General features: G+C 32.7%; 1 protein-coding gene across 2 annotated transcripts in view; it reads right to left on the bottom strand.

Moving 5' to 3' along the window:
- Window positions 1-14,473, bottom strand: part of LOC132905982 (uncharacterized) — a 63,225-nt gene that overhangs the window by 6,076 nt on the left and 42,676 nt on the right. For both annotated transcript variants that reach the window (XM_060957793.1, XM_060957794.1), the window contains exons 2-3: window positions 8,780-8,985; window positions 971-1,106 (exon numbers count right to left, since the gene is read on the bottom strand). In XM_060957793.1, coding sequence (XP_060813776.1) covers window positions 971-1,106; window positions 8,780-8,985 — 342 coding nt within the window. The remainder of the gene's footprint in view (window positions 1-970; window positions 1,107-8,779; window positions 8,986-14,473) is intronic.

Raw genomic sequence — 14,473 nt, 5'->3', positions numbered from 1 at the left:
TATCAGGAGTGAGCTGTTAATTAACAGTAACTCGGTTAAGAGAGCCGCGAAAGATAGATGATGAAATGAAAGAAGCTTGTTCGGTGATTTAATGAGATCCACCGTGGTCTCTCTTCTCTCGCTCGTGTGTTTTGTTTCGTTGAGTTTGACGTCGTCGTTTATTTTAATAATTCTGCGACTAGTTTAATTCCGCGTGGATCGAAAATTTTATATTTGTAAAATGTGTTATAAAACAAAAATTGATAAACAAGGAAAGGGGTCTATTTCATAGATTAATTTTGTTAACTGTATGTGCGATCGAAACAATAATAATAATAGATTAATTTATTTAGTTAATTCTAAGATAAAATAGCCATGAAGATAAAAACTAATAGACGAGCACAAAACGTTTAACAATGATTCATATATATAATTCGTATCTTAAGGAGAATTTCATTATGCAGGTTTTTTTTAGGAATACTAAGTTAGTGCTAATGTTACAGTGTTATACTATTTCTTAATGTTTCAATGAACAAATAATCCCCTTTGACTGTATCGCTTATATCATGCAGCTAAATATGTAGATACCGGAGGTTGTTAATGTCTTTTCGTGGTTTTAGTGTGAATAGATCTTTGCTTACGAAATGACTTGATGATTAGGAGTTTGCATACTAACGAAGAATAGAAATACGTCGTATTCTGCATGCACTTCTTCTCTTTCAGCCAAAAGAAGCGATGTATGCTAATTTCAAATTAACTTGCATCTGTTACGAGCAAAACATCATATTTAGATAAGTCGCGTTTCGTACTTAGACAAATTGCGTTTTAATCAGCAAAAATGTGAGCTATTTAATTCTTCTAAACTGTGGATGTATATGTCAAATTTAATTAGCATCCAACGCAAGTAGATGCAATAACTATTTGTTATAATATTAGTTTCTATGTGTCGGCTGTTCTTCGTATAAATCGAAAATAAAATTGCGATACTTACTAGCCACATGCATGTAAGCAAGGTCTACCAAAGTAGTGAATGATGGAGAATCGCCAGAAACTTCGCAGAGATATTTTCCAGTGTAGTTTGGCTGCAGGTCCCTTAAAACTACGCGATGATCATCACTTTTATTTAGCTGCAAAGTACCAGTAAAAATCTATTAATCACACCTGAAACAGTATAACTATTAGTTGCAATTGAAGTTAAAGAACGAAAATAAAAATATAGTTAAATAAACGAAAAAAAAAAAGAAATATAATGAAAATCTTCAAAACAAAACGTATTTTCTTATATTTTCTATATCTTGAAAATTTAGTGACGGGATGGTAGTCGGCATCAATATCAATCGTGATGGTTAGTTTCATATTTGTTACAAATGTCGATAAAATACTCTTGTAAATATGTTTTCATCATGATGTAACAACAAATTTCAGAGATTTTCCACGCATTCGATGCATTTCGATGAAACATAAATCTTGAAACGTTGTGTGCACCTATCTGTAATACAGAATAATTGTTTTATGTCGGCATAACTTATTCGAATAAAATTCGATATCGATAGTTGTACGATAAGATAAGCGCATATTTTTCTGCGAACGTCATCGTAATCGAATTTGGACCGATGTAATTAAATTAAAATTGAGAAATCGCTCCAATATGAAGCCGGCCGGTTCATGCTAGTGTGATTCGATACAGTTTGAGTAAATTCAGCGGCGATGATTACAGGAAGGTCTGAACTGCGAATAGAGCGCGTACCATTTATTGCAAATCGATCGCATTTACTCGTTCCCTTTGACATCGTCGCACATTCGCCCGTTTCTGACAAACAATACCTCACAACATCGATTAATTACATGTTGCCAGTGGCAGCATATAAATCACACAATCAATTTTCGTCGAGTGGTGTGAACACTCTCATGATCTAAGTTGCCAATTGACCGTACATATTTATCGAACGAACACAATAACTTAACATATTTCTTCATACTTGAACGATAATCTGGATACGCGATAAGGTCGAGCTATGGAATTTTTTAATTTTGCAAAAATGCAAGTAATATCGATATTCAATTTCTTGTAGTGTTTCGATACTTCGTGGCATTTTAATAGATAATTAAACACGCGAATAAACTTTTAAAAAATATAATTTTACTTTATTGTAGTATTGCTTTAGTTCATTAGTGGTATTGCTTTTTGGTGATAATTTTTATTGTGTTTCTTTAATACTTTCAGGTCATGTAATATTTTAATGTGGTATATCGTTAGATAGATTTTTATGTATCTACGGATCGATTAAACGTGTAAAAACGCATAGAATACATATAATATGCAAAAATACATAAAATATGTACAGGGTGCGCCGTTAGAATCCGGACAAAAGAAGTTTTGTGCAGAAAGTTGTTTATTTAAGTCAATACACAAAAACACATGAAAATGTTGTTATATCTCATTTAAAGGGTCCTTGCTGAGAACTTTTATTCTATGTAACCACCCTCTGCCTCTATGACCTGCTCTATTCTTGCTCTAAAGCGCGAGCACGCTGACTTCAACTGGTCGCGTTTAATTGTCGCGAATTCTGACTCGATAGCAGCTCGTAGGGAGTTGACGTTGGGGTGCCTGCATTTATTAGTTTGTCTCTCGATAACGCCCCACACGTAATAGTCCAATGGGTTTAGGTCGGGACTGTTAGGAGGCCAGAAATCTTTCGACCAAAACATGTCCACATTGTCAGAGAGCCAATTTTGAACAAGATGACTTGTGTGAGCAGGTGCGCCATCTTGTTGAAATAAATACGGCCTTCCAGAAGCCGTAATTTCCATCCACGGCTTTATTACTGTCTTCAGGACCTCCAAATAAACCTCCTTTGTGATTCTTTCGCCTTTTTGGAAGAAGTGCGGAGGCATGACGTCGCCCTCACTTGAGACAACGCTCAAAACGTGAACACTTGCTGGAAATTTGGTTTTGCCCACAACAAAATTAAATTACCGTCGATCTTGGGTAGCTAAAGAATTTTATAATTTCGACCGGCGTTCTCCCGGCGCGAAGACTTTCTATAATCGCCGCTCTTCTATCGTATTCCGGGTTTTGCTTAACGAGTTCTGTCATTTTGAGGTTATAGAAGACTTATTGACATATTTAACTAACTTCAGAGTCAATCAGCACAAACATCTGAATTCTAATATGGTGGGAACTACAAATTGAATTCTGTCCGAATTCTAACGGCGCACCCTGTAGAAGAAATATGCACACGCATTATAATATCTAGTAGGTAAAAATATTCGTAATTATATATTACATTCTAAATATACAGAAAACGTAACACAATATATAATACAACGCCTGTTGTGCAATCTTTCAACTTATTAATAACCATAAACTTAGAATTATATTTCTTCGTGACTGAGATATAGCCAGGTGGATCGATTACCAACTCTAAGAAGAGGACAATTTCTTCCTTCTGTTTGAATTAATAATAACAATAAACGATATAAACGATAATAATTAAGGCACTTGAAAGTAAAATCTTGTCCCTGGCTTAATCACAGAATCTTGTCTTAAAAGAGCAATTTTTAATATTCCTACAAATGTAGGAACTTTGCTGTTTCCTAACATCTTAATATCGCTAATGTGACTTTGATGTACTATTTCAATTCTTGCAGACGTGTGAAAAAAGCAGAGAAGTAATCTCGTGGAAATAGCACGCCAGATTTCGCTCGGAGGTTAAGTATGGCTGGCTCGTTCGTAAGAACCTTATAGCGTTCCGATTTCTCAGCATACGCACGAATCGGGTGTATAATTTTCATACTCTAAAAATATAACATCGCGGTGTATTGTTCATGCATTCGAAGAATTATGTGGAAAAGAAGAAAAACGGACTGCACGGAATTACGGATGAAACGTTTCGCTGGGAAATAAGTAGGGATCGATCGACTATATTCGATCGGAGTGCAGTCACGCATCGGTTCGGTTGGTTCATTGTACATACCATTTCACACCATGTCTCTCTCTGACTTCCATCGATTCGACAATTCGCTGCCGGCCACCACGCATAAATTCATCCTGGCTGACTGACAATTTTAATAATGTTACCGTTTGTGAAATACGAAGTGCCAGTGTCTGTTAACCCCATGTACACCCTATTCCCTTCGTTCTATTTGCTACTGTATGTGCAGTTGTACCTATGATTCCCTTAGGGAATACATTGCGACAAAAATGATGCAAACTATGTAATGGCCAATGAATTTACATGATGATTACGTGTTGAGTTGGTGTGAGTAGCTTGTGGAGAAAGCATTTCGAATGAAAGAATAATTTTCTAGCTGAGAAACTGATTTTGGTTGCGATACAGACAGGAGAGAAATAAATGATCGAACAGAATTATGTCTTCATCAGTCTTTCGTCTTTACTCCTATTTAAGTATGCAGCTACAGTATGTAATTTCAAGTTGCCTTGCGTTGAAGTATTTATCTTGTGATGAACAATGTTGCTGATTTAGTTATCGTGTATAGTTAGTGATCCTGTTTATGTATAAGATGTATACATTTTTAGTATATTCTTATAAATAATAATCTTTATTCAATTCTTATTAATTTTATCTTTGATTCATATATTTAGATTTATGCTTTTTACAGGTCGTCAATCGGAAGGAAACGATATAAGGTATTACTATAATGATATTACGTGACGTTGAGCTGTTACGAATGAATGCTATTACCTTGTTACTCTATGTTTTATTGCGTGGTTATTATTGACTGATCGATGCGTCATATTAGGATCCGGTGTTTACTAGAAAGTAAAAGTTATAGACGATGTACTTGGGAACGCTGGATACAGTAGAAATTTTTTTAGGAAAAAGACGGAAGTGTCTGGAAGAAAATGTTACCCGCTAAACAGGTTCCAGCGTTTAGTTTTCTATAAGATATTCTGAAGACGTTAGGTAAGCTAACATGCCATAAACGAGTTTTAGAAATTTTCTTTTCCTTGTAACTTTAATATGAAAATAATAATATAATTTGTTAATTAAATTTTATACATATGCATCAGTAGAAAGCTCTCAAGTTATAAATACTAAGTATAATGCTAAAAATATTCGATTTTAATTTTATTTGAGCAAAATTTTTCAAAAATACGATTTTTACCTAAAGCCGGCTGTAGAAGTTTACTATGCTGAAGCAATTTTTAACCGGACTAGACCATAAAAGTCGGTATTACTAACTTATTTTCTCTCTTACAGATCAAAGGTGGCTAGAATCTTTTGGCGCATCGTGTAAGATTACAGCGCTATTCAGTAGTAGACTTAGAACGAGGCTAAAAAGAAAAATATTCATTGCGATCACGATATCCATTGACCGAGAAAAAGAAAATTGCAAGGGAGAGGCTAACGCTACATCTAGCCTACTAATAAATTTTTATTACTTTTATTAGTGCTTTTAAACACTTTTTTTCCTCACTTTAAGTACATATTATCACATGTGTTATATATTATGGATAAGAAACTTGTATAAATATAGAAGAGAGTTCACGATACATAAGTACACACATTATAAACATTAGTTTTAGAAGATTCATACGATTGTCGAATGAAATTATTTCATCTGTAATGTATCATTTTGCACAATACAATTTTAACACTTTATACAACATTTGAATATATTTTAAAAGATTTGTAAATTATTCATTATTACAATATTCATGATTTGTCTATCAATCACATTTCGATAAGGAAAAAATATACCTACGTAAATTGAACTACTTAATTATTATTAAATCATAATTATTAAACTTTATAAAACATTATCAATTTGAAAATTGAGATCCTCCTGAAGTTTATAGATCAAGTTATATATATATACTTATATATATATATATACTTATATTTAGAATATTACACTTAAAACTATACTTAAGAATATATATAACTTGATCTATAAACTTCAGGAGGATCTCAATTCTCAAATTGATAATGTTTTATAAAGTTTAATAATTATGATTTAATAATAATTAAGTAGTTCAATTTACGTAGGTATATTCTTTCCTTATCGAAATGTGATTGATAGACAAATAAGTATATATTCTTCAGTTTTTTCTTAAGGGAGATTCAGGTAAATATTAAAATACAATATTACGTAACATTACATCACAGCTTATTCGTTTTATCTATTAGAAAGTAATGGATAATTAATAATACTCGTATAAGATTATTTGTAGATCTAAATCTATCTAAAGAATATAAGAATATAAAACACTTTTATTTATAATAATCTTTCCTTTCACAAATATTTAATTCGACGAATACAAGTCAGGTTAAATCCAGTATTACAGTTTCCATCTAAAAACAGGGTGGGCATACATCAGCTCCAGAATTAATCTTGTCGAAAACAAAGTTTCCCGGCGAACATGTATCCGTATAAAAAAGAGGTCGTATCGAAATTTTTGTTGCTCCATATATTTCTCCCCGTGAAGTGGTAGGTGTGCGTTACGATTTATCGATTCAAGGGATTGTCCGTACTTTCCGCCGGTAAAATCTAATTGGAAAAGCATTGCGTGCATGAAAACGCTCCAGTGGTTAGTCGGTCGATCGTCCACGTTGGTTCGTGTACATGGAATTCGTGACGTCGCGTAAAGCCCTTAACAGATTTTTAACTTGCATCGAAGCGTTGATTTTGTGGCGTCCACTCGTTTCTTTTCTCTGATACGCGTTCCACACTGCACGCAAACACCGTGTACTTTGTTTCGTATTGTATCACCCCTATATAGTTCCTAAATAGTTCCTAAATAGCTTTATAGGATCAAAGAAAGTCGTACTTTTTATGGAGGAAAGATACTTTTGATACGGATTTCGTGACTTACTCGGGCGACAGGATTGAAGATAATTTTCCAGTGATTTGTGAAGATAGCTCATTGTATAATTTTGAAGAAAAATGTTTATTTTATCATTCATCGCTAGTTTTGAAACTATGTTAACTCTTGCAGACTATCATGGGGTGATAGTTCATTATAACGTAACGTAACAGAGAAAGTAATTTTGCGATATGTTGTCCATTCATCTCATATCACCAAAATTGTGTTTCTTTATTCTCTTCAAAATTAAAAGATATGAATAGGTATTTAAATTTCATGTAATAAATAAATCGAATTAAAGTAGTACAATAATTTTAATCGTAGAACTGCTTTGTTGCTTCGATGTATTTACGAAGAGTCGATAAGAGAATTCAGAGGATTGTTTCAAGATTTCGTTAAATTAATTAAACTGTCTAAAAGAACATGGTTTACACCCGGAAGCTTCGAACAGTTCCAACTAATCAGGATTTCTTCCAGATCAGCCAGTCGTAGCAACGGTACATTCTGCTTGGTCACCAGTATTTGTGCACGCTTTTAGCAAATTAGAATGTGACTGACGAAATTTTAACGTTCTATCGATTGTCTGTGTACTAGAATGGAATATATGTTGTTGCATTTTCTTAAAAATATCGATCCTTCATTGATTTCCCTTTTTTCTTTGAATTTTCAATGCTTAATATATAATAATGATTGATAATAATATTTTTTATGTTATATCTTTATTTCTTAAAGCACTTGGAAGATAAGTATTTGAATTAGTTTCTATTCATAATTCGTATCTTCTCTGTTCCCTGTTCAAATGTTTAATTCCTAACAATTTCATCTATTAGAAAGCTCGCAGCGGTATAGAAAGTACAGAGTAATATATCTGTTTCGAAAGCATCTCTAATCAATGTTTCGAGTATTACCCTCACATAAATCGTTGCCACCCTCACTATTCACGGTACGGCACCGTAGACATAAAAAAATTAGTCAGTCAGATTTAGCAGTTAAAAAGTAGTTCTTGAAATTCAAAAGCTAACATTAAAACAAGAATTATTATTATTTATATTAGTTTCATAAAATTCAAAATTATACTCAAATTATGTTTTAAGTAATATATAGCAAATATATTTTCCAGTCGTTCAATGACACCAAAATATTGAAGATATTTGTTTTTTTATTTGAAGAAATTTATAAATTATTCTTTAATTATGTATGATGATCTAAAGACAGTTAAACATTGATAACGAAGATACTGCTGTGAAGAACATTTTAAATTAAAATCTATGGGTAGTAAAATGTTAATTTGCCTGATATAATTAGGAAGTTCATTAACAAAGCTAGGAAATGAAAATTTTGTAGATGTTCATGCCATGAAAAATACAGCGAATACAGGGTGTACATTTAATTACTTAAAAGATATGGTATATGTGCTCGTATATAGGTATGTAGTTTGTCAGGTACAACTATATAATAAAGTAGGACATGAATGGTACTAACAAACTTTCACGCTTAGCGAAACTTGGGGAAATATAATCCGAGAGACTCACTTCCGTTTCCTCGGTTCTCGACGATTGCACGTCAGGTGCGAATGTAAAACGTGATTCGCACAGGGTCGCCTTCCAACTTTTAATAAGTAAGAAATTCTGGGAGTGTTCCTAGCTCGAAATAACTCGACGACAATTCTCTGAGTAGCGTCCAGCAGATTACTGTTGCGAAATCTCAAAAACCGCCTTATTTAACCAACTTTAATTAGTGAAACAACCGATTATAAGCCATCGTTTAGATGTTTTTCAAATCTTAACATAAAAACAGTGAAATATTATAAACTTATTAAAACAGAAACAGAATAATTCGTTTAAATAATGTAAATAAAATAATCAAAGGGAAAAAATCATCTTTGATATTGTGCAATTTTATAAAAATAAAATATTTGTAGATGATACTGAATATTATATGGATACATAGTAAGACACGAATACTTACAATAACCTTATTACCCAATTCTCCAAAAGTACTTGTCGGTGGCAACTCTTTAGGAACGTATCGAAAAAATTCAGAACCTTTGTAGTACCATTTCATTACGTATAAAGTATCTGATTCTAAATCGTATCCGCAACTCATATTGACGGTCGTGCCAGCTGCTACAGCCAATGGAATATCGATAGATATATTCTTAAGTCCGCGTACACCTGAAAATAAAATAAAACGATATGATTGTTCCACTATCATTTATATACATATAGTAATATATGGTACAGTAAGAAATTTGTTTCTGTATATTTTGATGCCAGAATTATATGATGTAGAAATTTCTTATGAAGATGATTTGCATGTAAAATGTTACGTTTTATGAAATTTTCTATAAAATAATGTCTTAATCAGATTTAGGAGTTTTGTTTAATTTAATTCAGACTGACACAATTGTGTTTGTCTATTATTAGTCGTTTTAATATATTTGAATTCTCTTTTTATCTAGTTGCTATCTTTTTCCTACATCTTTCTATCTCTTCGCCCCATTTACTCTTTTAGGATACGTTCTCAAATTTTTTATGAATTAAAGAGATCTAAATTTTAGTATTAAATTACCCACGTCGTAAATGTTATTATTTAGTAAAAAATCGAATGTTTACTTTTTTAAACAAGTTTGTCAGATAAAGGAAAAGCTCTTTTATATAAATTGTAAACCTTCCTTTAAGGTATACAAAGTTAAGCGACAAGCATTTATCCTATAATAACTTAAACAGACAAGTACTTACGAAACTTTCTACGTAAGCTTAGCAATGTCAGCGTCGACGTTAGTCGCCCATGGGATTACATTCCCAAGAAAAGAATTGCGTGAAAAGGGTAGGAAAAAGTTTCGACATTGACATCGATTTTTAAATATCACCCTAGGGAACTATGCGGTTTTACTTGTTTTTCAGATGGTAATAATGCGCGTTTTCAACTTTTGTCGCCTAATGTTTCCATATACGTAGAAGTATCTAAAACTTTCTATTGTGTTAAATTCTAATCACAGATAAGGCTTACTTTTGTAAAAGTTCCACATTTTATCTTTAACTGTGTGAATTAAAATTTACGTTTACCTGAAATGATAGTTTTCATGGGAAATATGAAACCATATTCGTTGCTATAGTATCATGATATTTACGAGAAATGATATGCTGTAAATATAAATGACAGAAATAATTATGCCCCTGCGTTTGCCTTTTCCTCTAAAGGAAACATAATGTTTAACAGTTAAAATTTTATTTATGTGCTGTTGATATTTAAGATTATGTATTTTAATTCTTCTTGATTTCTAGTAAACTGTTTTTACATTTTAAATTAAGGCTTTAGAACATCAATTATTTTAACATTTACAATTATATTCTTATGCATTCTGAAAGTAATAGACTAGAATTCCTGGATATTTTAAGCGTAAGTATTAATTAAGCATAATTTTAACCTTTTCATTCTCAAAATGATTACAAATACTTGTCTGTAATTTTTCCACCTAATATGATCATACGACAGATAAATGATTCCCATAAATATTTTTATAATCAGGAATATATAAGGAAATAAAATAAAACCATGTCCATAATTACAATATATAATTGATTTTCAATAAAAGCAACATTCTCTTTTATGATTCTAAATATCTAACCATACAACTACACCATCACAACAAAAGGGTTGATATATCAACTGTCGTATGAAGTTCGATTTTATTTCAATCGAAATATTTTTTCTTAATTTCCTTATATTTATTATGGTTTGAAAATTGGATAATTTAAATAATTTTCAATCTAGAACTCAATTTTTCCATTATAACGAGAATAACTACTGATAAATAATTTTCTCATTTCTTGCTTCTCCGAATTCAATTGAAACTTATATGTACATATTTTCAGAATAACAAGATCGCTGCAGTAGAGATCCAAACGGTACATCTTATATTTATGATTAGACCTATAACAGAATGAATATGTGATGCAACCGCCTACGGTAATGTTTGTCTATTCGCGATAAGAGGATGTGCTATATTCTGAGCTCACAGTTATCGCCAACGGGTTGAAAACTTTGTCCGTTTCGTCGGTGTTTCGGCTTAAGGGAGGAAAAAAATCTGTCGCAAGTTAAACGTCTAGCTCGTGGATTTGCGAGATCAGCACGCGATGAACGTGAGTGGCATTTGCGATGCCAGACTAACGTTCCAGCTTCGTCATTAATTAACCGTTTTTCATGGAAACGCGAAACTTGTTAATTATTCATGATACAACGTATACAGAGCCAGGATACTGCACGTGTAACGTAATTAGTTCCTAATTGATCTAATAAATAATTATAAAGGTACCACATTAAGAAGCATGATACACGTTTCTTATCCTTCTCTATTTCTTTCCCAATCTCACTGTGTTTATTATAGTAAATTTATTATAATAATATATTGCAGTAGCATATTATATAAATTACGTTCTTAATAGGTACAAATGTTTCGTTTTACGAGAACGAATATTCTCACTTGTTGTGAATAGATACCATTTAGACTTGCGGAATTGTAGAATAACGTTTTTGTACATTGTCTAAAAATTCAACGGTATCAGAACTATTTATAATAAAAAAGGTAATGGGAAAAATATCTAATTTCTACTAAATATTTGATCTAATATTTATGATTTCACCTCGTTTGGATAACAATCTACTAACGTTCAAATAATCGACCGTTTATTCGAATACATGTTCTATCATAGTTATCATAAAGCTTGGTGCGTTGGCAGAGGCTAATTAGAGTGTGTAATGGTTACACAGGTCTCGAAATTGTGCATACATAGATGATGATCATGTAGAATCAGTTGTTTGACTGAAGACATAGCGGGAGACGCACACATTCATCCGGCAGATTGTTTCAGTGAGATTTAAATACCCGCTGGTCGCTAATCACCTCGCTAATCCTTAATTACTGCCCTAGCCCGATTGTTATTCGCATCACGGGCTCGTGGAACACGCACCTTCCATTTTTGGAAGATGAAACCTTCCCATAAATAACAGTACCCCGAGACAATGGCGTTGCATAAACTCGCTACCTATATATCAACTCTCTTGCCCTTAAATTATCGCTGGAATAATAGGGCAAGCGTAGCTAGATCCCAAAATCGTTTTCCTTCACGACCACTTTGCCGCGTTCTTCGTCAAATTGCGCAGGCAAACGTTAAACACAGACCATTTGGAATTAGGTGCACTACATTCTGTTATTTAGGTTTCGAAACCCTTCTAAAGAGTTACAGTTTATACAATTGAAGTAGGTTTCAAAGACGACCGATTTTGTATGTGATTACAACCATTTTTCTCGTTAAGAAGTGAACGAATCGAAAAATAGACCCAAGATATATATTGTTAATTTATAATTTATCCTTAGAACTGGCCATCTGCAATTTATCATTTTTATAAGTATTATCATTCGCTAAATTGTTATTATCTCATAATATCGTATGCGAATTTTACCAAAATGTAGACGATACCTTACAAATCGATTTAATCGGGATATATTACATTATCCTGTAGTTCGTTTGTAAAATGAAAGTGATAGAATAATCAATTTATAAAGGTTATTTAAATTCTAGAAAATCTCGAAAATATTATGTAAATCTGTTTGGAAGTTCAATGCAAATTATTCGACTGTAGTTAGGTTAATTTATTTCCATTCTAAAATTGATATTTTACAAGACACCCGCGATACACATCTTTGTAGTATATTATTATATAAAATTTTAAGTAAAGAAAATATTTCGTTTATACCATTTTCGATAATGGCTAAATTTTATTAGTCGAACATACATTTAAACAGTGTACTTATTTAAGAAAATAGTTTTTCAAAGAACAATTTTTCAGTAGATGTAATTACATTCCCAAGCAACAAAAAAGGTAATTTCCACACACCTCGCTGTGGGAATTGTTTCAGTTCACAAAAGAGGGTGTGTCAATGCTATAATTAGATCGGTGCTATAATTAGCGAACAAAATCAGATTGCGTAAAGGAAATCAGATGCGGAAAGGAAATCAGATGCGTAAAGGAAATCATATTATACCTACGGATTTCTTATGTTAAAATTTAATTTGCGCTCTTAATTGGTATACAGTTAACTGCGGCAATTTCTACAATCATACAGGGATTTATATAGTATCTTTATTAACCATAAGACACAGTTGTCACACATTACGATAAATTACTTTTAAATGCTCGCTTATCTGCGAATAAAGATTTTGCGAATATTTTTAAGTATACGGCGATGCCTGTTGAATTTTAATTAGGCCTTAATTACTTATATATTTCAACGGCCATATGGCGTTAGCCCCTCTAAAAAGTCTTCAAAGCATTATGCATATCCTTGGCAAGATCCCTTACGGCCGCAAAGACGGAAAAGCCAAAGGCGTAAAGAGCTTGTACTTTGAAATGAGATCCCTTTCTTCCTTCAGAACTCAACTAAATGAAACCCCATCCCTGATACACCGTCGGTTGTGGACCCTTTTATTGTTTTGTATAAAACCAGGAAAAAACGAATGGAAGAGAGTCTCGGGAAATATTTGTTATAAAGAAAATATCGTACCCGGAGCGGGTCTATACCATAATCTGCTTCAGCATCAAAAGAACACTGGAGTTACAGATGATAGTATGTATATTTATTACTTTCATTTTATCAGGCATCTTGGTCTCGTATCCTTTCTATTTCAAAAGAATAGTAGAGCTAATTAACTGAAAGTTATAAAGATCGGCAAATAAACAAATAATATATGGTTACATTTATGAGAAGATGAGGAATATTTCGCCTAAAAATTATTCGTTTTATTTTTTCAACGAGCGAAAGATACTTGTAATGTTTCAACAAATATTGTCGAGTAAAATTAAGATAAGAAATCGCATACGGTAACAATGATCCTTTCACATTTCCTTTTCATCCTCCTAGATGTAAAAAGAAATGTTTTAACAATAATACATTTTATAGAAAAGATTGAATATGATCCAAGAAACGTAACAGGGTTCAATATGTAATAAAAGATAAGTTTTAAAATGTCGAGAAGCATTTAAATACTTTCGTAATACACAAGAAGCGAATTTAATAACGCTTAATAACGTCGAAACTCCTCTGATATGAATCCATGGAAAACTAGACATTAATTCTGACGATTGGTATCGATTCGGTGAAGAAAGTGGCTAGAAGGCGGCACGAGGCCGATCTTTTAATCCAACAGATGGAAGTGTTACGATCGACTTAGTATTGCTACGTATCCGGAACGGTGCCTTGGCCGTATTTAATTTCCAATGGAAATCGAGAATCTACCAGTCGAAGCGGGCTGGCTCAGTTAATATTGTAAGATTCAGAAGCGCTCGTTGAATCTTTAAAGTTTCGAACCCGTAGCGGGAGAGATGGCCAGCAATCGGAAGCAGAAAAAGGATTTCGCCGAGTCCAAAGCGATACGAACCCTCGAAATGGTCTTGAACTTTTATACGATGCTCGTAAAAAGTTTTATAATAAAATGTACACCGGAACAGACTATCGAGGATAAGTACCTGACGTCGTCTAGTCGCATATGAGTATTTTCAAACTGCGTCTATTTCCCGGATCATTTCGTGGTTTAATGTAGCACGTATCTTTGATGTATATCACGTACACCGAATAGCTTTTTTACGTTCGTTTTATAC

Source organism: Bombus pascuorum, chromosome 4 (genome assembly GCF_905332965.1).
Source record: "Bombus pascuorum chromosome 4, iyBomPasc1.1, whole genome shotgun sequence".
NCBI lineage: Eukaryota > Metazoa > Arthropoda > Insecta > Hymenoptera > Apidae > Bombus > Bombus pascuorum.
This window is presented reverse-complemented; position numbering and strand designations above follow the sequence as displayed.